The sequence below is a fragment of the Poecilia formosa genome, unplaced genomic scaffold (assembly GCF_000485575.1).
Source record: "Poecilia formosa unplaced genomic scaffold, Poecilia_formosa-5.1.2 Scaffold36, whole genome shotgun sequence".
Classification (NCBI taxonomy): Eukaryota; Metazoa; Chordata; class Actinopteri; order Cyprinodontiformes; family Poeciliidae; genus Poecilia; species Poecilia formosa.
The window spans coordinates 186,567-212,926 of record NW_006799975.1 but is presented as its reverse complement, the minus strand read 5'-3'; the positions used below and the strand labels follow the sequence as shown (position 1 = coordinate 212,926).

Here is a 26,360-nt window from a genome sequence, read left to right as displayed (position 1 = left end):
TATTAAACAATTATCTGTACAATTTTCCATTTTTCTTAATTCTGTCATAATTTAGACTGAAATAGTCCTGACGTCCACTACAATGGACATACTGTAAAATTTTAATAAAAAAAATATTTTAAAAACATAAAATGCTAAGGTGTTCATTTTGGCCTAAATAGACAGGAAATCACAAAACAAAACAGAAATTGGAAGACACTTTTTTTCTTCGGTTCTCACGAGGTTAAGCAATCAATAATCTGATTGTAATTTAGGTTGATAAATTTAAGGTTTAATACCTATATGTAAGATGACAAAGTCAGTTTTCAATAAGCAAATATCAATTTCACACAGCCAGTTTGTCCATTGCAATTCTTCTCTAAACAAAATAAGGATTTATGAGTTGTTGTGAGATTCCATCTTCATTAAAAGAGCAGTTTTTGAAGTGTGATTGTGTCCGTTAGGCATCTTCCATCAACTTCGAGTTCCTTGCTGTCATTCATTCTCTATCTAAATAGATAGAAGCATTTCAAAACCCCAGGAAGACAAGCTGTAAAAAAACTGATTTTAACATTTGAATAGTCTAAGGAAGAATTCAGCCAGAATTGCTTCTCAACACACAGCTTTGTCCTCACAGACTTCTTCATGCTGCCACAAGTGCTTTGACGCGTAATGGTGTCAAGATACGCTGAAAATCTCTTCCTCAAAGACACACACACGTACACAAGCACTGTGACTCCACTGTTAGCTTTTCCTCACACTCATAGTTTAGTTCTTTGGTAGTCATACTCATGGGAAATTGGTATCTGTGAGGCATCATGGGGCTCAGTGGCAGAGCAGCACACCGTTATGCTGATCCTAATATTGTCCACTCATAGTTTCCAAGTTTGATTCCCGACCCAAACATTTAAGCTAGAATCTTTGTGTTTGTGTGAAACTGGGTTTTAACTTTAAATTAGTTGATTCTGGTGGTTGGCCTTATTTGTTTCTGAATTTTTTGTTTTTTATTTTTTTGCTTCAAAATGGCGTGTTTGATAACAATAATTAAAACCAATATTTGACATTATCTAACAATGTCAAATATTAGTTTAGATTAACTCATTGATGCAACTGCATCAACGAGTTAATCTAAGCTGTAGTTGGCGATATGCTGTTTGCTGTTGATACATTATTGGCTAAAACAAAGATTATTTTTACATCAACTTCTAAGTTATGTGAAACTTCTCATATTAAAATTATTTGAAGGCTCAGAATCATCCTGGTACCAGTACCGGTCCTCAGCCAGAATTTCTTATCAACACACAGCTTTGTTAACTTATACCAGGTGAGAAAGACTCACCTGGTATAAGTTAAATTTTTAGCTATTGTAATTACACCTTAGATAAATTAATTTAATCAAAGTACTTTGATTATATTAAAGTACTTTAATAGTAATGCAACAATAAAACTGCACGAAAAGAAAAAACAGTTTAAACCGGATTAGTATGGATCATCCGAAGACAACAGTCGTGAGCCCACCACTTTCCAAGTTTGAAGTCCCTTTCGTTGTGAATTTACGTTGGCAATCCCAGTTTTCTCAAAGTTGTATCAGGTAAGGATTATTTTTTTTCTATCAATTTGCTGTTATTGTTGTTTATTAATAATGTACTTAAAAATATGCCAGGGAATGGGAAGAAGGGGTGCAGAGACAGGAACGGCTCAAATTAAACAGGCTGCCGGTTCTACCTTGGTAGGCTATAAGAAGTCATCTACCCTGGGCACATGGGTATGCAGAGCTGAGAATAGACGGAGAAGTTTGTGACGGTCAAAATTAAATCAGAGGAGGTTGGTTAGATTTACGTGTTTAATGGGGCGAGGGGAAATCTGGCGCTGTTGGCCACACTGATCTGTTTTCAGTCTAAAAATGCTTCCACCCCGCATCACACACCCCTTCCTTTTTTTATTTTTATTTTTTTATCTCGGCGCGGATCGCGTGCATAACCTTTCATGGTCTATCTGGACGTTACTTTTACGAGAGGGTTTGACTGTACCGGAATTTATATTATTCCTCTATTTCAATCTGGAGAGACTCAAACAGAGAGACAAACCGATTAAAAAAGTTTAATGACAAGTAAACAATAAAGTCCTTTGGCGTTTAGGCCCCGGCCGAGGACGTCGAGCCGGAACTTCGGTAAGCTTGATAAACATTCCTGATGCGGCATAGGAATGTATTCCCCCAAAGTCAGGACTGAGGCTGGGGCCGAAGCCTGGGTAGGAGAGGTACATTATACAGGGTTTGCGGGATGGAATTTAAGGGACCGGAGGAGGCGATGAGACGGTGAAGGTGTCAGTGAGGAGTTGTGAAGAAGAGATTGACTAGGGCCACGATAAGGAATGGGATAGAAATGGGCCAAAATGGGACGCCGCAAGGCGTGGATGATAGGATGCTGGTAGATGGAGGCTGGCAGGGGACGCCAAAGGGCGTAGAATAGAGGGGTGCTGGTAGATGAAGGCCGGCAGGGAACATGTGGGCGTTAATAGTGAGGTGCTGGTAGATGAAGGCCAGCAGGGGACAGTGCAAGGCAGGGCTGTGCAGAGACCACTAAAGGGGCAGGTGCTCCAAAAAAAATTTTTTAAAAATGGGGCACATCTAACCGCATTCTAGGACAGAATATTAACAAAGCCACACAGCTTTCAGAGTTTAATAGACAATGATAAATTACAAAATTGTAAGATATACAATCAAAGCCAAGGAAAATCTCTATATAGAGCATACAACTATGCATATGTAAGATATTTTATTAGTAATTTCTTTCTGCAGGTCTATTTTGTTATAGGAAAGTATTGCAATATTCAATATTTATTTAGCAAGATATGTAAATCAGAGCTAGACCACCAGACATATTTTGTCTTTACAGAATTACACTATTAAAAATATAAACAAGGGCACAATGCAACCTTTTAGTGGACTGTAATCTATAAAAAAAGAGCTGCCTGGTTGCTGCAGTGGAGATGAAGATGGTCCATTCAGGAAAGCAGAGTTGCATCAAACTTTAACGTGGAACCGCAGAAAAAAAAACAAAAGCAAAAACTGAATTGTTAATGCATGTCACCATGAGAAAAGCCTACTGAGTTTTGCTTAAAAAAAACTTTAAAAATTAAAATGTGTGTTATGAGACACACATTTTGTCTCATGAAGTGAAAAACTTATTTGCAAAACAAACTTATTTGTGCATGTCAGAAATCTTTTCTTGATATTCTAAGTTTTTGTTTGTGACTCAAAGTTTTGCTTGTGATTCTCACATGACGTCATGGGCAGGACCCAAAATCACAACAAAAGATTTCTGATGTGTGCAAATAAAAGTTTATGTTTGGCAAATAACTTTTTGAGTTCATGAGACAAAAAATAGTTGTTTAATTTTAAAAAAAGTTTTTTAAACAAAATGTTTTGTTTTTAAAAAAGAAATCATTACAATTCCAAAAGTTTTGATTACAATTTTATTTTACTTAACTGTGGTTAGTTTGTTTTTCATTGAATAATTGGGGAAAAAATTAACTTCATACTCTGCGAACCAGACCCTAAACTTACTTAAAGTCTGGATTGAGTTTTTTCCCCTTCATTATTGACACTTTTATTACATACATTCAGGGTGAGTTATTTTTAATTCTATATGAATATCCTTGTTGGACTTTTATCTAAGTGCTATTCAACTTCAAGACACATTTACCTAACGCCAGAATAAATTAAATGTACATTATGCAGCAAAGGAAATTAGAAGACATATATCCATTATGGACATGATCGGTTTTGGATGGGCAATGTGCCCCTATTGCATAAGGAATACTGAAAAATGACTGCTATCATTAATGATACTGGGAAGACGCTTTTTTGTTATCTAGCTTTGCTAGCAAAGTCGTTAGCTAGCACCTAGCTAATCGTACAACAACAGCCTAATGTTATTTTTAATAATAAAAATACTGAATTGATAGATAAGAACAGTTTTTCCTCACCTGGCTGTCTCCTCCCGCTCAGTAGTTCTTCAGAGAAAGGCAGATGCAGAGGCCTGTCAGTGTCTGTTGTATTTCATTACCTCTCTGCTTAAACCGCGACTCGGTGCTGAAGCAGAAACGATACTTCAACGTTTTCCGTCATCTGACAAGTAGCAAGTGTACTCCACTTTATTCACCAAAAATGTTTTTTTTTAATTCACCAAAAACTGTTCTGTAATCTGGAACGTTCGCTACGTTGAGCTCCGCAGTTAGCCACCTTATTTTATTTTACTTTTAGTTAGCCGCCTTATCTCACTGCACGAGAGGCAAATGCATCATGCGTCACGGGCAAAAGGTCAAAGGTAACGAGGTGACCGAGGGCTTATTATGTTGTACAAAAAACAAAAAAAAACAAAAAGCTAAATAATTTTAGTACATGTTTTTATGTGTCAGAAGAGGGCTTAGAAAATAATAAAACAAAACAAACAAACAAACAAAAAATTGACCAAAAGGGCACTTGAGGGCAAGGAGCAAAAGGGGCAGGTGCTCAAGCACCCCCAGCCTCTCCCTCTGCACGTACCTGGTGCAAGGCGTAAAATGGTGGGATGCTGGTGGATGAAGGCCAGCAGGGAATGTGTGGGTGTTAAATGGTAAGGTGCTGGTAGATGAAGGCCAGCGGGGGACACCGTGAAGCGTTTGATGGTGAGAAGCTGGTAGATGAAGGCCAGTGGGGATGCCGTGAAGCATTTGATGGTGAGAAGCTGGTAGATGAAGGCCAGCTGGGAACTAGTGGGGCATTAAATGGTGAGGTGCTGGGAGTTGAAGGTCAGCGGGGGACGCCGTGAAGCTTTTGATGGCGAGATGCTGGTAGATGAAGGCCAGCGGGGGACGCCGTGAAGTGTTTGATGGTGAGAAGCTGGTAGATGAAGGCCAGCTGGGGACTAGTGAGGCATTAAATGGTGAGGTGCTGGGAGATGAAGGCCAGTGGGGGATGCAGTGAATCATTTGATGGTGAGAAGCTGGTAGATGAAGGCCAGCTGGGGACGAGTAGGGCGTAAAATGGTGAGATGCTGGTAGATGAAGGCTAGCGGGGTATGCCGTGAATCGTTTGATGACGAGAAGCTGTTAGATGAAGGCTAGCTGGGGATGTGTAGGGCATAATAGTTTACGGGAACTGATGCTGGTAGATGAAGGCCAGTTGGGACATGTGGGGCATGGGTGATGGGATAATGTAAGGTGGGGGCCTGTGAAGCTATGGGGTGACACTTTAACATGGTGAGACGTCAGCTCGACTGTGCGGCGCTGGTTCAGGGGGGGGATGAGAAAGTGATGGGCCAGAAGAAAGGAATACTTGTAGGTTGCTAGAACTAAGGGGTGAAGTAAGTCAACTCATGGGATGCTGGTCAGAGTATGCGAAGACAGGTGGAACCTGAAATGAGAATGAAAAGGAAAGGAAATTGGCTAACGAAACACTTAATGGATGGGTGAGCGATTACGAGGTTGACCAACCACCACCAGTTAGTGCACAGTGCTTACCTAGGCACTGAGAACATTGAGCTGCGAGTACGGAGGCAAGGTCTGGATGAATATATGCAGAAAAAGCTGAAGACGACCACCGTCTGAGCTGTTGGAGAGTCGTTGCAGAAATGCCCTGTGCGGTTGCAGATGTGGCAGTCCCTATTCTAAAAGAGTGGCCCAAGAACTGACTGGGCGGGAAATTGCATGCGACTAGAAGCAGCCTCAAATGTTTAACGAACCAGATAGCGGACATGGGATAGCCCTCAGGAGTGACGAACAGGGGCCCAGTAGGGGGGTTTAACTTGCGTCTTGAAAGAGAAAATATGAACATAGCGCGGAAGGGGCAGAACGGGCCGCTGATACGGGCTAGACTGATAGTCCACACGCCTTTAGACTTGGAATGTTTGAGGGATAAGCTGTAGAAATCGGGGTGAAACTCGAGATCTGAGACTGCTAGATCTCGAGAGGAGACAAAAAAATTATCGGGGATGGAGAATTCAGCCAGGCAGAGTAGGCCGTACAAGGCTAGAAGAAATGAGCTTGAAAGGATGGATTTAAGATACGGAGAATAAGGGCTTGATCGCAGCTGGTAAGCGGAGGAGGCCATGGATGAAGGTCCTTATCAACTGGAGCTTGATCGATGATTGGCCATGACGTGGCTTGATCCAGCGCTGATAGGTCCAGGGTGATGAGAGGGAGGCGCTGATTGATGAGGTAGGTGAGGCTAAAGAGTCTTCCAGATTGAATTTGCGCCAAAGCTTCATGAAGGCTAATTTTCATAGAATGCTTCACAAATGTGTCAAGTGTAAAAGCCACAGCGCTTGATCGGCTCAAGGCGAGCGTTTGGTGGACGTTGGTTTAATACTTGAAACAATAATAAAAGTTGAAGCAAATTAATTTTTAAGTAGTTGTAGCTCATTTTATTAATCAGCTTTGATAATTGAATAAAGAATTCAATTATCAAGTGGTGAGTACAGATGAATATATAAATAGCGGTTGGGGATGAAAAATGTGTTCATGTGGCGTGAAAGAAAATAATTAAGAACCGCTGCTTATAAATAAATAAACTTTTGTATATTGGGACTTTTGTGACTCTTGAGTTTTTTTTGTGCTGAAAACTACTTTTAAGATTCTGCTAAATGTACTTCTATGCTTATCCTCTTTGCTAAGTGTTTATAGTTATTATCATAGGATTGTTGCTACTCAGCTGTTTCTCCTCCCTCCACAGAGGCTCTGACTGACTGAAGTTCTGACAGAGTGACCATCAGGTTCTTGGTCACCTTCCTGACTTCTATCCCTGATTGCTCAGTTCAGACAGACAGCAGCTCAAGACTAGTGAGGTAGCTCCAACAGCACGACTGTCAGAAGGAAACTGAAAGCCCAGTCAGGTCCATCCACCCACAGCCCAGAAGACAGCCATCAACCAGCAAAGACATCTTCAGCACAACCTATTACAAGCTTATATCCAAGATAACTTAATATTTCTTGATGAACAGTTAGTGACAAGTTTGTTTTGTATAATTTCAAGTGGACTAAGATATTTGCTCTAGAAATTAGACAAATACTTGGTTAAACAAATTTTGTGTTTTACAGTATATTTGCACCAGTAAATAATAAAAAAAACTGCTTGATTTTACAATAAAACTAAAGATATAGTAATCCTGAAATAACATCTAGAGAATAGTTTGCTGTGATTATTTGAATATTATATTGAAGGTGAACTAGACAGAACTAAATTTTGAGTTTGAGTGCAGCATTACTGTTTGCCATATTGATTACAAAAAATCTAACTGGAAAATCTTTAAATGTGAGGGCATGATTAAAAACACAATGATCCATCATTGTCCATCCATCTGTCCATCCATTTTCACTGTAGTTAATTGTAAACGTGCAAACATGACCTGGTGGCCGGTCTGTCAGTCAAGCCTATCTCTGCAGAGCAAAAGAGGACAATGGCTGATTTTTAAACCTTTGCTGAGATAAGATCAGGGGATAAGATTGGCTTCATGTAAGTATCGGCTGATCACCAATCCCCCTAAATTAAGGAAATTGGTGCCCAGAAATCGACTGGCCGATAAATGTATCCTTTATGATACCTGCATATAGGATATAATGTAAACAGCACTGTCAGAGATTCAATAAGTTTATAGTAGGTGTGTAAATGATCCAATAATCTGACTGTTGATTGCAGCCAATCCACATTATTAGCAGAACTAGAGGGCCCCAAAGCCACATTTGGCTTAGGGCCCCATGAAGGTTTGGGCCAGCCCTGAAAAGGAGGACTAATTAATGCAACCCAACATCATTCCAACTAATTTATTGTTATTTTGAATAAAAAGAATTCTATTAAAACATAAGATATGTTGTTGTGGTTCTGATGAAACACATCATCTGCAATGACTATTATTAAGAAGCATCACAAAGGTGTCTTTGTGTCTGGGGTGTGACCACTTCATCCTCTGAGATCATTTTCACACTGACTGTTTCTCTCACACATTATCAGTGTGTGAGTGTGTCTGCATGTGTGGATAATTGTGCATATGTTTCCACTGGAAAGTGATTAGTAAAATGCATCTGGCATAAACACACACATCATGTCAATTTAGTCACGTAAACTGTTAATGATGAACGGGTAGCATACATTTTCATCTCCTCGTTTGCTGAGTGAAAACTCACTTTTCATAGCGACTGAAGAAATGCAGCATTGGACCACTGAAGGTCAGTGAGAGGCATGCTGTCAACAGCAAAGAACGTTTTGAACACTCATCCAAGACTAATGTTCCATTCTTGCAGTGACTTTGCTTTATTTGGGTTTTAATGTCTATTAACCTGAAATTCTGCTACAGAAGAAGGAACGTCTGCATTTGGCTGTTTCTTTTTTATTTATTGTCCACCACCCACATTGAATAATCCATTGAGGAAATCACATTGTTGTCACTTCCTTAAATCTGTTTTCAAGCCTAGTAGTAATAGTTTTTCCAAAAGGGAAAGGTGTAACAAAAATCACCTGCATTTTCTTTTAAATCTTTTAGATATGTTCTGTAGAAAAGTCTGAATTTTCCATGAATATTTTGTAATTTGTATTAACTCACAAAATCTGCAAATACTGAACTGTGAATAGGTGGGGATCAACCATATTGAGATAGTAAACAACAAACACAAAACTGTGAGAGGAGTTATGAAACTCTTTATGAAACAAAACTAATGCAGTTTGTTACAACTAAAGCATAAATTGTACAGATATGTGCACAGATACTATTTATGTTTTAGTTCTAACAAATATTTTGTGTCAATTCATTGGTGCCACTAACTATGAGATTGGCTGGTTTAAGGTTGTGTTACTGATAAATACCAATGCTACCACACAGAAATGTTACTGTTGTGTTTGTTTTATATTAGCATGTTTGTTAAATATTATTAGTTTATGATGTAGTGAATTTGATGCACAGTTTAAGTCTAAGCTGCATGATGCTGTTTGTTGAATCGGATCCATTTCAAACCTTTTTCACTCAGGAGGCTTTGCCACATAAAATCATATAACCTAGCTTAATATAGTTCTACCAGCAGAATGAAGTAAAATGAGAACTTCATTCTCATTTTACTTTAATTAGAATCAGAAAGAAGTTAGAAAGCACAAATTCTGGTTTTAGGACCTTATTTTTGGCACACACTCCCTGCCTCCCTCACTGTTTTGCTAATGCTGGCTGACAGTTTACCACATCATCATCCCTCTTCACTCTGTCTCTCTTCCTTCTTGACTTCATGCTCCTGTTTCTCATCTATTACTGCAGAAGTTGAGCTTATAGCAAATATTTATGATTTCTGCACATTTGGCAACATCTGGCTGCAGATTTATCTTTTTTTTCCCACTCAGCTTTTCCATTTTTTCTCTTTTGGGTTTCCATTCTGGATCCTGCTTTTGCAGGCACATTTATGAATTTACATAGCAGTTGAGCATTTGACCATGACAAGCATTTTCAAACATTTGCTTGAGAACAGTTGAATTGTTGTAGTTATTAGTTTAAACAGCAGAGGATGCTGCAGATAAAATAAGTCTGTATTCAGCAACTGGAAATACCTCAATTCAGTAAATAAACAGAATTGAATTGGTAACAGAAGAAGCGTCTACAGAGGAAGTATTTTCCTCTGTAGACTACAGACACACTGAACTATGCATATACTTTATATACTATGCATGTACCAGCTTTCAGATTAGGCGACACTCTTATGATGACTTCTGTTAAAAAAAAAAGAAAAGAAAAAACTCTTCTGGAAAAAAATAAAGTGCACAACTGGAGCTAGTCGGATTTGGTGACAACAAAAATTAGCCAGGTGTTAACCTCTACTGATATGATGAAATAGTGAGAAACCAGGAAACTGGACAGGGAAGATCTGGTTGTGGAAGAAACTGGAAATCATTTGAGTTCTGCTACTCTTTTAAAGCAGTTTCATATGGAGAAGTTGTCCTTCTTGACTTTGGTTTTCGAATGTTATTCTTCTTGATAAACTGCTGGGATTAAGATTCCAAGTACTTGCAAACCCTGACAGTTTATGTTTTCAGCTTAAGTCTTTATAGAGCGAGCTATATTCCAATTTTTGCTGAATAGGAAATTATGAAAAAGTATGACATTTTATTTAAGTGTTTTCAAGATTTTAATACAAAATGTATCATTCAGTATATTCACTAAAAATAACTAAACTGTGGGAAGTTTGAAGCTGGTAAAGTGTGGGAATCTGATGTAGAAAATAGTTTTTAAGTGTCATTTTGTTCTCTTTATATTAAATTACCGCCACCTTGTGTTTGCATCAGTGCATTACAAGCAGTTGCCGTCAACGTGAGGTCATTGGTTCCACAAAATGTTTGAACTTTGTAGTGTTGATCTTTTACTTGCAGGCTGGCATAACTATTCCCAAATTCTTTTTTAATATTTGTCACCAAAAACCAGTGATGTAATTCCAGCAATGTAATCTGCCATGTTTACACCAACACATATACTCCTATTGTGAAGCTTTTAGACTGGAAGGCCATTGCCATTTTGGGTTTTTGAATCCAGCAGTGATGAGCAAAGATGGTTTCTAGTGGCTATAGTGATCAAAGGACAACATTTTATACACCAGTGCACTTTAATAGATTTTATTATTATAACATTTTATGTTGACACAAAGCAGACGTCTGCTGCCCTGTAAACATGTTTATGTGTGCTCCTGGCTTGCCTTTGGAGTAAAGTCGGTTTTTGGCACATGTGGACTGGCTTCATGTTTTCCCTTCTGAGGATGCTGTTTTTACATCTGTCTCCAACCAGGAAAGGAGATGTAAATGAGCACTATAGCAGACACTATAAGGTTTAATTATACATGATTGTCCCCTGCTGTGCCTGCACAGTAGGTCATCAGTATGGGGGGAGATGCAATTGTACCAATTATTGGAACATCTTTCAGAGAGATTTATAATCAAAACTGAACATCCTCTGGTGAAACGCTGAACACTGTCACTAGATGAGGGCTGCAGTAGGAGTGTGCTGCTGCTTAAAAAAATTAATCAGTGCAGGTTTAAGCAAATTCAAGTTTTATTTGCTTTCTGTGACTGCATAATGTAATGACAGAAAAAAAAACAACAGAGAATGTGTTTTTAATCTGTCTGACACAAACACAATGGGTTTGCGTTCTGAAGGCTTTCAAAGGTTTGAGCAAAGTGTATTTTACAGCTGGATGGAGCAGCATTTAAATGCAGTCAGTTGTATATGACGTTCTCCTTCAGTTTTAATCCCGTTTCCTTTGTGCAAACACATAGCTTTTCTGATTAACTCATTTTCATTTGAATGCAATCTGGCTTGATTTGATTTGCCATCCAAAGCAATTGGCTTTCATATTAATGCGATTAGGTTGTAGAACAAAGTGGCCATTATGCAGAGACTTATGGCGCAAGTGGAAAAAAAAGGACCATCACATTGCCATCAGTATCATCCCCACTGAGAGATATGGGCATTAGGAGGGGAAGATAACACACACACATGCAGCGCCACATGCATCTTGACTCTAATCTTGCTTTGCCTTTTGTCATGGCTGTGAGCAGAGCTTGACTGCACAAGTGTTAGATGTGAGAATCTTAATGTGTTTGTCAAACTGCTTGTGATCTGCTCTCTTTATGCAGCAACACTATAATCCAGGGTTGCATATGTTGCAAATTCTCATCTCAGTGAAATCCAGTGACGGTCGTGTTCAGGCCTGCATCCACTGGAACAAATCCATGGTCTGTTGGAGTGACTGCTCTGTCACCATACTTCTGCTTTGTTTCTCTAACTGGTGGACAGAGCAGCATTTAGCTGACAGAATAAACAGTCTGTACAGTTAACCTAATAATAGCCATGTTCAACTACACTCCTGGGGTTTTATGAGCTCAAGTGTTGGAAACAGTGCTGACGTCTGTTTGCTGTTTGCTGTCTGCAGCCTGCGCTCTGGGCTTTGACTGATGAACACTGACAGCATCACAATTTTTCTGCTCCACTAGCAGCTCAGGGAGGATAACACTGTTGGTTGAATGCTCTCTCCGTCCCACACATTTATCTAGACCAAGACACCTTAACAAATTTGATAGACTAGACTGACATGCAATGAAGCAATTGCCTTTTAAGTCAAAACGATAGTGAGCCGTCTCTTCTCTGAATGCCCCACTCTGCTGCAGTCTGAAAGAGATTTTGGAAGTTCATGCTAGAAGTAAAATATATTTAATTCCAATCCAAATGCTGGACATAATAAATTCAGATTAACACATTTCACAATTTTGCTTAGATGTTTAATGAAAGCAAAGTCAGAATAATAGCTTTCATTGCAAAAGTTGCTACTGAAAACCTTCAGTCTGAAACTACTGCAGTAAACCTATGGGGAGCGTTAGATGGATTGTAGTTCTAGTTTCTGACTGATCAGTGCCTTAAAATGAAGAACAAGCGACTGCAGGGCAGCTGGTAAAATATCGTAAACAATGCTACTGGGATTTCTTCCAGCAAATGAAATCACAAACCAAACTGATTTCATGACAGAACTGACACCTGCAGTACCTGGCTCTGCATTACTCAGCAATGCATGATAACATTCACTCATAAGACATGTTTAGGTTTTTAAAAGTGAATTACAAGCATGAAACAGAGAGATTTTGAAAGTGAACAAAAGTACAATGGTGGTTATTATAATACAACCTAAAAAATACAATAAAAAATACAACAAAGGTTCAGACTTTACTCAAACCTAGAAATGGAACTGCTTACTATTTATGTTAGTAAAATATCAGAAATTGCTAAAATGTAGTTACAGATTAAAGAATTCCTTTTACTGAAAGTAAAGCCAGAGTGGGAAGAACCAAGACTTACATGTAACATCAGGCCCTCTGACCCGCACCAAGGACACACTGGAGATGGACGGAGGGCTGGTTCAGGCAAAGAGGACAGGAAAGAAAATATAACTGTTAAAACTTTAGAGAGATTCTTGACTTGAAGGACTCTTAATCAATCTTATGCTGATTTTTGCTATTTTGACAGTCTTTTCAAAGGGTGGTACCTGTTTTGTGGTAGACTTTGCATACAGAGACAACCCAGCCATCCAGGTTCTTTGGACCTTTGCTGTTCTGTTTTTCCCCCCAGTTTCCTGTCTGATTCCTGCGAACAACGGCCACCAGTGCCAAAAAACACCCCCTGAAAATAAAATAGAAAGTGATTTTAGAACTCTGTAGGGATACAATAAAACAATAATTAAATAATTTGAATAATAGTGAACATGTTTGTGTGTGTCTGTGTGTGTGTATGTCTGTGTGTTTAGGGGGTTGTGGGATGTGAAATCTCTTCCTTATGCTTATTAGAAAGCCTTTGACATTTACCACAGTAAACACATTCATCAGCAGAGACAGATAATTATCTGTTTAATTTCAGAGCATTGCAGGTTTTCTTGTACTCATATGGGTGCAGATGTGCAGAAATGGCAGCATTTTGCTGAGAAAAGAGCCCTCTGTTATCCCTAATGCTTGCTGAGATATTAATATCCAGCCCAACTTTACAGAATTTACATATGAAAACACTTATTTTGGACTAAAGACACTATCAAGAAAAGAAAAGTTTGCTTTGTAGAATTGCATTCAGGCTAAGATAGGCCATTTCCTGTCAGTATTCCTTCACAATGAACACTATACACAATTGTGCATGTAACTTTTTCATTTGAATTTCTCCTGGTGTTTATGATTTATCCTCTCCTTATAATAAATCATGTCTTCATTATAGTCCTTCAGGTTTCTTCATTGTATATGATGAAGATACTACTGCTGCCCCCATCTGCCCCAGCTTTAGTCTCTGCATTCACATTTCAACAGCTGGCCTTGGGTCAGATGTCCCTATTTTTCTGTTTGACAGACGGATTTTCATCAGGACTGTGACATGTGACTGCCAAGTGTTAGAATTATTATGTTTGTTATCTTTCTTACATAAGTAGTTTTAGTTTTATATACTACTAAGCTGTTTTTCATTTTGTTCTCTCTTAAGCTAGAGAAGAGGAATTTGTTAAACTGTGTGCAAGAAGAGATCTTCCTGTGATATTCCTAGTTGTAAAACTGTCTGTGTTTAGAATTTAGTTCTGTTTTCCCCCTTTCCTTGTTATCAGAGTAGCCCCCCTTCTGTCACGATAACCTTCCCACATTCCATTCCCTTCCTTTTCCCTGCTAATAAAAATACATGTTCTGCAGCAGAGTGGCAGAATGCATGGTGAAGTGCCGGTGGAAGCCAGACTGGCTTCTGCCATGCCGGCACCAGGCTGGCAGAAATGCCGGGGTAACTGTACCTTCTCAATTCTTGCAAGAATTTGCAAGAATTGAGAACTAAGTAACGTTGTCTGTGGCTCTTTTTATATAGATTGAGAAATTACCTATCACCAACATCTGTCCATTTCTTTACCATGCTGCTACACTGCTCTAAGGAAGGGTTCGAGACATCAACAACCTTGATGGTGTTAGAAGAGGCCTAGTGTTAATTATCTGAACCCAGTCATAAACAGAGGAGGCTGTCTTCCTGGTGGTTTTAAGCTTTTCAAGGTAGATTTATATTTTTGAAAACTTATGCAAATGAAGTGTCAAAACGGTGGAAATCTTGAATTTTCTTAGGCCTGGTAGAATGAACAATTTAAAAAAAGATTCACAAGACTTGTGGTAGTCAGCTATCTGATTTCTAGTTTGTGTTGTTTGTGTCAACATTCACAGTAGAAAAGGTATGACTTGTATTGTCATTAACCATCTAGTAAAAGAGTGAAATACCTATCGATCAACATGATTTCTTCTTTACAATCTTCCCTCTAAAAAATAATAGATGTTGCCAGTATCAAACATGTTGGTCAGAAAATACTAGAAATGTTTTGGGGAGACAAGTGGTACATCATCATCATCAACACTGGTGGCCAGTTGTGTTTTAATGACAGGAAACAATGTTGATATATTTAGCAGTGTATCATGCCTCCATGCAGACAACGCTGATGTTATAAAACTTAAACAGTTTCACAAAGACAATCAATTAATTTATATTTATTTGATAGGGAAAGACACACATCGACATAGACAAACTGAACAGAACAGCAGTCCCATGTTTGCATCATAGAAATTATAGCTAAAGTTAATTCACAGCATTGTTCTTATATGGACTTTTAAAAAGTACATCTAGAAACTAGTAGAAAGTGAAATAATTATCATTTAAAATAATGCAACATGATGTTGACAACATATACACAGTCATGCATATAAAACAATGAAACATAAAAAAACATTAAGTATGGATACAGTTCTGTTTTTGACATAACCAAAGTTTTGTTTGTTTTTTGAACATGTTAAAACTGGTAACAGACTTTAAATTGGCAGGAAGTGAGTTCCAAATTACAGATCCTCTCACAGACAGAGCACTTTGAGCAAAAGTGGTTCTATTGAATGGAACCTTACAATAAATATGTAAAGCTGCTCTGGTAGATCTATTGCTGCCCTGCAATTTCTGTACACAATTGCTTAATGGTTTAGGCACAAGTCCGTTTAACCATTTAAAAATCAGTTTTGAAAGATTATGACTTATAAAATTAGAAAAGTCCAGAATGCCGGATTTAGCCATAATGTTACAGAGATGGAATCTGATTGGCTTTTGATTGGCTGGGTACTAAAACCTTTCAGGCCTAATTATAGAGACTTTCTAATGGTTTGAGTTTGACTGGTCTGTGACCAGACAGTAGCTCCATAAGACAGATGTGAGAGGATCATAGAGTTAAAAAACAAACCCTTTGCACAGTAAAGTGTTAGACAATTTCTAATCATTTTAAAACAGTTTATGTTTGATCTAACAGTTTTGCTGATTTTATCAACATGGCTCCTAAAGTTTCACTGACCATCCAGAATTATTCCTAAATATTTTTCTGCTCTCTTCACACAACTGCTTCAGCTCAGTCGTGTGTTCTGCTTCACCTGCTTGAAAATAAAACTGCACCAGTGATAGAAGATTTCACAGTACAGGACATTGCAATCAAGTTGATTTTACACACTTCTCCAATGTGTGTGGAGCACAGAATGTGTGCAAGTCATTTTGCCATTGTACATGCCGATGTTGAAGCAGCTCTTAGTAATGTCCTCAGATGCTGCAGACTGCAACTTTACTTTCCACTCACCTCTGAAATCTTGCATGATAGTCTGAATGATTTCTGTGGCCGGTTTTTATGTAGGATATGCAGCTCTGACATTTATTCCTTGTCATTTCAGTAAAGGAATGTCCTCAGCAAAAGAAGACATGGGACAAATATGTTTGTTCAGCTTTAATCTAAGGAGCCACTTTTAAAAAAAAATTAATGTTACTGGATTTGAGTTGGTTTGTTGCTTCATTGCTGGTGGCAAAATGCCAAAGTAGCTGCTTCATCTCTTGATTGTTGGACATCTTGTAAAGAAATGTATGGAGATTGTCCAGCTTTCAGGAACACAAAGAAGTATTGTGATAAAGATAATTACACATATTACATTTGTTGCACCTGCATACCTGGGTACTACTTATGTTCATACATTTCATGGCAGTCAGCCATAACATTACAACCACTAACAGGTGAAAGCACTAATTATCTCTACATTAGAAAACCTGTTAGTGGGTGGGATACACTGTATTTGGCAGAAATTGAACATTTGTTTTCAATGCTGATGTGTCAGCAGTTCTTCCTCAGTTTTTTGCAGACACAATATATCAGCATTTTCAATGCTCTACCTTAGTTGTGTATAATTTTATGCTATGTATTACAGCAGGTGATCAGCTCAATCAAAAACAAAACATTTAATTATATAATGAGATTACAGTAGCAGCACCCAGTGCTCAATATATTTTCTATTGTGTAAATGTTAAATAATGAATCTGACTGGAGGCTGGATCAGATCAGATACATCACAACACCACTGTAATGTTATATTGAATAAAGACATTTAAGCTTAGGTGTATCACTGCAAAGTTCCATAATTTATCTGTTTATGATTCATTATGTCATTTAAGAAACAATTACTGTCACTTTGAAAAACATTTTTTTATCATCCCTGGGACATCTGAAAGTTTTCTTTCTGCCTTATAAAGTAAGTTGTGATCTAATTAAGTTACTTTTAAAATTAAGTAGTCAGTTAAGTAAATAAGTAAATTTTTCAAAGTAACTATGCCATGACTCGTCAAAAGTCAGAAAATTGGAATAGGAACTTGGAAAAGAATGCTTGATGGCTGTGACAAAGGTTGACAACAAACAATTTTGCACCAAGTGCAGAGCAGAAGTTTATGAAGGCAGAAAACAAGTGGAAGCAATCAGCAGCCAGCAGAGTCAGGAGGAGTAGAGAAGAGCTGCAGCATGAAACATGGCAGGAACAGAGAAATCATGAAATGTAGTGGAGAGGATTCTTTCCTGCTGTTTTGGGAATTTATTGAACCAGTTCATCAGCATTGGTATGGTGTTTAATTTATGGGCTAACATGCTTAGTTTTAACACTTCTGTCCACGGATTGGTTCAAAACAAACTGCATATAAAGACAGAGATTGGTGGTGTTCTATAATTAGCTGCCAAACCATTTTTATCCACTTGTTTGTCTACACAAGAACACATAGTGATCACAACTATTCATAACTACTTCACTCATGGACATTTGGAAATTGTAATAATGATTAGGAGAGCCATTTAAGAAAAACTGCAAAGGGGTGTAGTGAATAAAGTTGATCATGTGTCTGGAGTGAAATGGAATGCTGAAATAAAGCCTCTGATTGGACAGAAAAATGTCAGTTTATGTCAGACTGATCTTCACAGATTTCATTTGTGAAGATCAGTTGTCATTTGTCATCGCTCCCCTCATCTTATTGGTCTGCATGATCAATAGCTATCAGTAAATGTGAATATTATCATTGGCACATTGGAATGTGAGTGAAAGAACAATGAGAAGGGATAACTGACATGTTTAGAGAAGTACGTGTCTGTCAGGCATGTCTGGTTTTGTTTGTGCCGCAGCGCAGCAGCTCTGTATCAGATCCCTGAGCTACAATGCTAATCAGCCAGTAATCCTTGTGCTGTTGATGTGACAAGTGATATGCCATGTGACTCTATTATTTTCTCATCAGTGTTCTTTTTGTCTCTGTGTCTCTCTGTACGTCTCAGTTTGGGGCCTGTTGTTTCGCTGTGATTGAGCCATTGTTGTGACTGACTCGCTGGGAGCATGTTGGGTGTGTTTACATGGGTTTTTTTTGCTCCTTGGGCTGCTGGATGTGGCAACTGGTCCATTTTAATCTCTTGATGATCATTTGAGCTAAAACAAAAAAGGGAAGATTTTCAAACCACAATATTTGATTTGTTTTTTTCTATTTAATATGTTTTTCTAAGTATATTGAGAAGAGACATATTTCACAAAACATTCTAATGAGCTCATATTTGTTCAGACAGAGAAAGCTGGTTAAAACTCAGTTAACCTAAAATGTGGTGCAAGAAAATTTAAAGCATAATGGCTTTTTGATAAAACCTGCTCTTGAGAAGGTAAACTAAACAAGAATGGCTTTGTACAAAAATGTGTTCCAATAAAGATACGTTGACGTGATTTCCCTATTAAATAAACAGATATCTGGTAGTCAAACTGATGATAGTAACCAAGCCGTCTGTCTCTTCCTGTTCCACTGCTACATTTGTCTAAATTATGGAGTCTTAATGCTAAACTGTAGGTTCTCTTCATCATGTTCTATTGCAGAGAACTATAATTCAGTACTTAGTAATAGGAGCGTATCAATACACCCAGCTTAAGAGTTGACACAATAAACTATATCTCTTTGAAGAGATGACAAAATAATTTTAATACATTTAAAAATTGTGTCAGAATTCTGGGGGAAAAACTATCAGTGTCGAACAATGTGGTATTTGTGACTTTATTCTTAAAAGGCAACAAAATCAAACCCCTCAGTCTTCTACTAAAGCATCACTTACTGCTTGTGTTCTGATGATGAAGCCAACAAAGTGCTTCCTGGTCCTTTTTTCTGCACTGGTAGAAATTATTGAGCAGTCAGAATGAGGGCAGATGAAGTGAGGTGGGATAAGACGGAACATGAGTCAGGCCAAGTTGAAATGATGACTCAATGAAGTGGAAGGAAAAATATTTCGTCATTAATGATATTGGATATTGCGACTTTGCCAGAGTATTTGAAAAGCTTTTGAAAATTCTGCAGTCATTTCTATCTCACAAAGAGCATGGTCAGTTAATTTAAAGACAGGCTCAGAGGCTCTGTTGTTCAGATGGAGACACTGTCCTCCACCCCCTATCTTTCTGACATCACTGTGTTGAGGGTTTGTGTTCTGGATTCTTGCAAAGCTGGTGTTTTTGATTGTCATATCTTGACATAAAATTTTTAACTTTGCCACACATTCAGTACAATAGCTAACAGCATACCATTAGAGTGCTGGGGGTGGGGGGAAACAGACGGACGAATGGACGGACGGATGGGGGGGACGGGGACGGACAGCATATTGCAAGAACGGGGAGGAGGTCTGACTGTATGCTAACCTCTCCTGCCCCCAGATATGCTATTTTGTTTATATAATTATAAATAATTTCCATTATCAGTAAAGTTGTGTCTGCCAGAGGATTCATCTGGTCATTATCTTTTCATTTGAGCCTTCATTGATGGTTGTATATTGAAGCACTGAGTCGTTGAAGTCATTTGAAGTTTGTATTTCAGGTGTTGTCCAAGTGTGCTATTGGGAGACTCCAAATGGGACACTTGGACAACATCTGTACATCCTCATAAATAAACTTCCAAAATGGCATTTCTTTTTTGTGCTATTTTGATCAATCTTGAAATCCACAAGCAGAAAACTTTATTCTACAAATTTATGGTATTTTCCAGTCAATACATTCAACACTCAATGTTGAATGTATTGAAAAAATGAAAAATCTGGGTGAAGCAAAACTTTTCTATTTCTTTTGTGTTACAAACATAAGAGGTACAAACTACTTACAGTTAAAGCATATTTGACTGCAAAAATAGAAAATTTAGCTTTTCATCTTCATTAAGAGACCAAGCTTTTGCATGTACTCTAAATTGTTCAAGAACAGCAGCTGATTTAACAGCAGCCATTTTTGGTGATTTTTCAGGGTGAGAGTTAAGGGGTTAAACACTCTGATTAACAGAGACTTGTCCCAGAATCCAACTTTTTCAGCAAATAATGTGTGGACTATTGCGAAGCAATACATAAGACATACACTTTTAGTATTTTATTTTGTACCAAATTGCTGCTCAATTAGCTTTGCTCTAAGTAAGACAATAATTATAAGTTCATAATGTTGTTTTTATTTGAAGAACTCTATTACTTAAAAAACTGCAGTTATGAAAAAGTTATATTTTTATGGAATTAATCATCATTAGTATAAATTGAAATGTGTATTTATTTTTGTCTAAACTGTCGGTTTGTATCCTGAAAATATGAATTAGGAATTTCCTCCATTGCAAATAATGGAAATAAAAGAATTCATTCTTCCCTCGTCTACAACAATGCCAAAGCATTCACAGCTCTCATTTACTGCAGATTAGTGACATTAATCCTATGATGCTGAAAGAAGCATTATGTGATGTGATAATGATGTAACAACAAATAATAAAAACAATGGGAAAACCACCTGTTTGACTAATTCCATAACATTATGTTCCAGACTCATACTAAATAAATCAGGTTTGTTTGCTTTATTATGTAGAGTGAAGCATTGAATTCTGGACATTGTGGACATCCAATGACTGTCTGCATATATCTGCACAGGAGGAGATAGAAAAACACAGCAGATCTGACCTGTACTCTAACAAGAGCACCAGGCCCACATCATCAGACATCCTCTTTGAAGAGATGACAAAATAATCCTATGACAATAGGATTATTGTCATAGGATTAGGACCTCATGCCTATGCTTAACAACAGGCATGAGGTCTGTTGTTTTACGTTTTTGTCCTTTCTATGTCAGCAGAAATTGTTTTTTGAAATGCTCACATTTTAATTTTGATCTTGCTGAACTGCACAAACTCAAGTTAAAGGTTGGATTTTTCTCTGGCGTTTCTACCAGAAACGCCAGAGAAAACATGTGTCACTGTTTGGAGATTATAATGTGTGATCAGGTGAACATGACAGAGCATCTTGAAGATTTTCAATGTCATATTAATGAGCTTGTTTTCTTCTTTCAGTTTAATGGTAGAGTGCAATGTATGAATTAGGATTACTTGTAGTGTTGTATGTACATTTACTACATGTAGAACATGCAAATTAACAAACTGCATGTCACTTCCCAGAGACTTTGTCACCTAATGTTATTGTCTAAGCATGAAAATTACATTGCTGTTTATTTCTTGAAAAATACAACCATTTAAGATTATTGGGGGTTTTTTTTCTCTAAATTGAACCAGTTGGAATCATTAAGCTGAATTTTTTTTTCTCCCAAAATACAAATAGACTTGTTAGGAAAGCAGAAAAAATAAGTTTGAATTGTTTTCCTTTTCTAAGCTAATTCATATTTCAACCGAGCCTCTTTGATTGAAATAATACAAAATTCTACCAAATATATTTTGTAATGTTTATTGAAAACATCAGACCACCATAAGAATATACATCATTTGTTGTTGAAATACTCCTAAGGCATCAGCTGATTTTGGGGGTTTAATAAAGCAAAAACAAAGAATCCTGATCACAGCAGAATAAGAGCAGTAATGAATGGTTGCAGCTGTTGCATTTTTGTAATTAATAGTCTTCTAATTGGACAAATTATTTTGCTGCCATATGAGGCGTGGGAACAGGCATGTGAGGAAAAGCTGTCGTCTCTCAGGAAAAGACCAATCTGAATTTGCATAATGAAGAAAAACTCCATTAAACTGCCAGCTCCCTGCTTCCATCTGCCTGGATTCTAACTGGTTCTGTTCTGCAGAGCTGCAGAGCTTCAGTCATGGCAGTTGTTCTGAGAAAACCACACAAACAATGTGTGGTGATAGGGATTTTCTATGTGAGGATAAACAGAATCAGTGTAATCCTGTTCTGTTTTCTGATCAGATCCTAAATCTAATCTGTATCTTGTCTTTCCCTTTTCACAGGTTCCTGCAAACCTCAGGGTTGCAGCTATGGGCGTATCACTTTATCTTTGAGAAGAACCAGATTTCTTCACTTTCGTCACCCTCTTCCCGTCCCCTTCTCCATTTCTATACATTTGTTTTCTGGGAAACTGGGGAAGTGACTCACCAGGAACCAGACCCCATTGACCCTGCCTGTGGAACTGCCTCCTTTCCTTCAACTGGAAACCATGAAAAACCTTTGTCTCATTGCTGGTCATTCAGGATGGCCTTTTCCAGCACTGCTATCATTTTGTGCCACTTTTTTACTGATGGGCGGTTGCTACCATGCCGCCCCCTCAGGCCCTGAGTCCGACTCCTGCTCCACCTTAGTTCAGAACCGCTTCTTTGGGTTCTTTTTGTCATCATCAGTGTTCCCCACTGTGCCTTGTTCCTGGACCCTACAGAACCCAGATCCACGACGGTACACAACATTCATCAAGGTGACCAAACCCACAGGGGGCTGCCAGCCGTTTCAACTGCGGACCTTCCAGTATGACTCCTTCCTGGAGACCACGCGTACCTACCTGGGCATGGAGAGTTTTGATGAGATTGTGAGGCTGTGTGACTCCTCTGTTCCTGTGGCCTTCCTGGAGGCTGGAAAACAGTTCCTGCAGATGAGGAAAGGACCTCCTCGGGCAGGCATGGCCATCCAAAACGGTGATGAGGATTTCAAAACCGAGTACCTGGTGGTGGGGAAGCGCAATCCAAGCATGGCGGCCTGTCAGATGCTCTGCCAGTGGCTGGAAGACTGCTTGGCCTCCAGCACATCCAACAGACCCTGTGGCATAATGCAGACCCCCTGCTTGTGCTGGGACAAGCCTCCACAGCTCAGTCTGGGTGATAGTTGTTATCACAATGGAGTTTACTTGGAAAACTGTTTGCCCAGCGTGAAAGAGAGTGGAAAAGATGTGGAAATAAATGGTGAGTAGTGTTCATTTTATCGCAGTTTAAAATAAAAAGTGTCAGTAGAAATCACATCATTGTTTGTGGATCGACTGCTCGGCCTTTGAAAATCACTGAAATGCTGAGATTAACAATTATCTCTGCTTCTCCTCTAAACAATAGGGTAGAAAATAGTTTTCTGCCAAGAAACTGCAGAGAAAAGAGATTTTTGTTTTTGTCTGCCCTTGGAAGGTCAGCATCACTGTTTAGCATGCTCTCAGCAAGGTGTCTGAAAAATGGTATCTTCAGTGGCCATCAATGCAGGGGAAATGTGTATGATTTGTGAAAAGTGAGGACAGTAGTGTGACATTGCCTCAGAAGCACATAGGGGTGCTCTGGCAGCAATTGGGAGAAAGAGGGCCAGAAAGAGACAAATGGGAGGTTTAAGGTTTCCTCTGATGGAAGCGAGCTCAGTAACCTTGCAGTGTCTGCAGCGTATTTGGTTCCTTTGCAGTCCAACAAGTGACACTTGATCGGCCTCAGGGAAGCTTTGGGAAACTGAGGAGACTCAAGTGCTGATATTGGATAGATGTGAGGATGCTCAACACAGACTGGGGGTAGGGGGCTGGGGCTCGAGTGATGTAAATAGAGACAAAAGAACAAGCTAGATAAGAATAAAGGCACAAACACATTAGGCTAAGGGTTCGTGGTTTGTAGTCTAATTGTCTGTTGCTTGATCCTGACTCCCTTCCCTCTCCCTCTGTGGACAGGATGTGGCCTGACATCTCTATCCTTGCTTTGTCAGGACTTTGGCCAGAGGGATAAAACATTTCTTGGCTCCCCTCTCTCCCCTTAACCTTTTCCAGCATCTATCTCACATTTTTTCCCTTGGTCTTTTTCCCTCTCTTCCTCCTCTTCTGCCTCCTTCTTATCTGTCCTACCATCACTGCCTCTCCATCTCTCCCTCCCCAGGCTGATGGTGGGCTGATACTGAGCCAGTCATGGGAAGCCAACCAAGCAAGATGTTGTACTGGGTATCTCCTGCCTTATCCACCTCCAGTCTCCAAAGAACCCAATATCCCCTTGCTACCTCTGCCTCCTCTGCAGTAGTTATCACACTTATGTAATCCTGCTTATGGTGCTCAACAGCAGGGTGTGGGCTGTTTGTGCCTTAAGGTGTGAAAGTTAAAATGGTATAGAAGTATACCATTCACCATTTGCTTATGAAGGGATAAAAATCAAAGGACACTTTATAGCTTTTCTGCCTCCTTGTGCTTCTGCCCACGCAGACAAAACGTCTATTGCAGTCCAAGGTAAAAGCCTACTGTTTTTGGAATATTGGCCTGGATGGGTGATGGGATGGATTAAATTGGTTGAAAAAGACAAACAAAAGGCTGCAGAGAGGAAATGGGTTGTGAATGAAAAAAAGGGCAGGGAGCCAACAATTTAAGGCTTCTGTGCAGCAACAAATGGGACTAGAAAGGTGTCTGTTGTGAGCAATGAATGAAGACAGGAGATCCAGAGTGCCCAGACAGAAAGGGGATGAAAGAATTAAAGGTGAAGAGGCTCACAGAGCTAAGAGGGAGAGTGGTGTGAGGTGAAATGGGTTTGACTAAGATCGATGGATTGTAGATAAGGGTTTTGCCTTGAATGTATGTTTTGCATATGGATGGAGGAATGTCTGGTCCAGCATATACCTGAATAGAAATAGAAACCTGATAGTTTCTTTATGTGTTATGTGTAATGGTTGAAAGTCACAGTGCCTTAAGTGGGCACAGTAATTCAGAAAAGTGCTGCTATTCAGCCTGACATCCTTTGTCAGCTGGATGTGTCAAGTCAGATTTCCACATTTGATGCACATCACCTATTATTTAGTGAGGCAGAGGGTGCACAGCTCTGGGTGGTTAATGGACTGGTTATACATCAAAACGTCCATTTTCACACGATTAGCATTAATCATTACTTTTCAGGAAAATTAATATCATAGATGTGAAAGTCTGAAAAATTGAACCACCAGCTGCTTTAAATGACTTTGATGTTCAAAACTCCAGAATCAAATGAGTCTCATAACTTATCAATAAAATTTAATAAATAACATTTTAAGAAATTAAATAGCAATTACCGAGTAACAGCACAGGTTAATTTCACACATATAAAATTAAGCTCTGCTATGCAGATGTTTCACTCACATGGCGATATGGGATGGTTGAAACTGAAAGTGAAATTTATCATCTTAATTCATCAAATGAGTATCTGGCCAATTATGAGCACTCATAACTCTCTGAAACATCATCCCATTCTTTACTGTATAAGATCTTTAACCTTTAAGGTGAGAGTAATGCTGCTTACCATGCTAATTTTGGAATGTCCTGACATTCAAAGAGTCAAGGTTAATGAATTAATGAGATCTCTGATGATATATACTAATATGAGTGTAAAGTCATCTTAAGACATTTTGCTCAGAGATAGAAACTTTTGTTTGTTGTTTTGAACAGCAGGACAGTGTTCCAAAGAATGGGTCGGAGGAATGTGAGAAGATCAGAATGTGTTTGATCCAAATGATATAAACAAAGACTGCAGGTATTTTGCAGGGTCACAAGTTGCCTAAGAGCTTATGTAATTTTGAAGAACATTCAGCTACAATTTAACACAAAGCACAGGAACTATCTGAGTCTTGACCTTTACAGAAGGAATCAAACAAGATTTCACACAAACACACTGCCATGGGCGTCAGCTTCCAGCTTCCTATGACTTCGTTCCATATGAAATATCATATGCTGATCTACGGAAAACAGACTGCTCTCTAAGAGGCTTCTTCTGTTTATGATTTTAGTGAAATTTAAATGTTTTGCATCATAAAAAAGCACCATAAAAAGTTGAGTTGTTTTATTATTATTTTTGCAGTCCAGAAATCTATCAAAAATAAATATGTGCAGATGTCCCTCTTCCCCCCATACCTTTTCTTATGATAGAATTGTGCCTGTTCACATACAAACACATCCCAGACAAACATTTACAGTCAGTTCAGTCATCTTGACAAAACCTTTAAACATTTTTATTGGGTTTAAAGCATTAAGAGTCTGTTGGGAACATTGTTTCAAATTTTATTGTACTATAGATAAATGATACTCTTGTTGCGTTGCTTCTAAGTATTGTGTTTTATAATATTGACTCATATGTAGTTTGCAACAAATTGTGCTTTATATTTATATATATAAATTAAGATTTATAAAGCTATAACGTAACAGTCAGAGTTTATCCTGTCTATTCTACATTATTAGTGAAATTAAACTTTTTTACCTATGTTGTTTATCACATCTTTATTTGACACCAAAACAATTACAAGCCAGCTCCTCCTGGAGGTCTGGACATTTAGAAATA

The 26,360-nt window shown here is 38.5% G+C and overlaps 1 protein-coding gene across 9 annotated transcripts in view; it reads left to right on the top strand.

The window, feature by feature from the left end:
* The window catches only part of adgrb1a (adhesion G protein-coupled receptor B1a), a 240,299-nt gene that overhangs the window by 31,727 nt on the left and 182,212 nt on the right, over positions 1–26,360 (top strand). For all 9 annotated transcript variants that reach the window (XM_016670626.1, XM_007550410.2, XM_016670629.1 and 6 more), the window contains exon 2: positions 22,080–23,018. In XM_016670626.1, coding sequence (XP_016526112.1) covers positions 22,286–23,018 — 733 coding nt within the window. In that variant the 5' untranslated portion in view covers positions 22,080–22,285. The remainder of the gene's footprint in view (positions 1–22,079; positions 23,019–26,360) is intronic.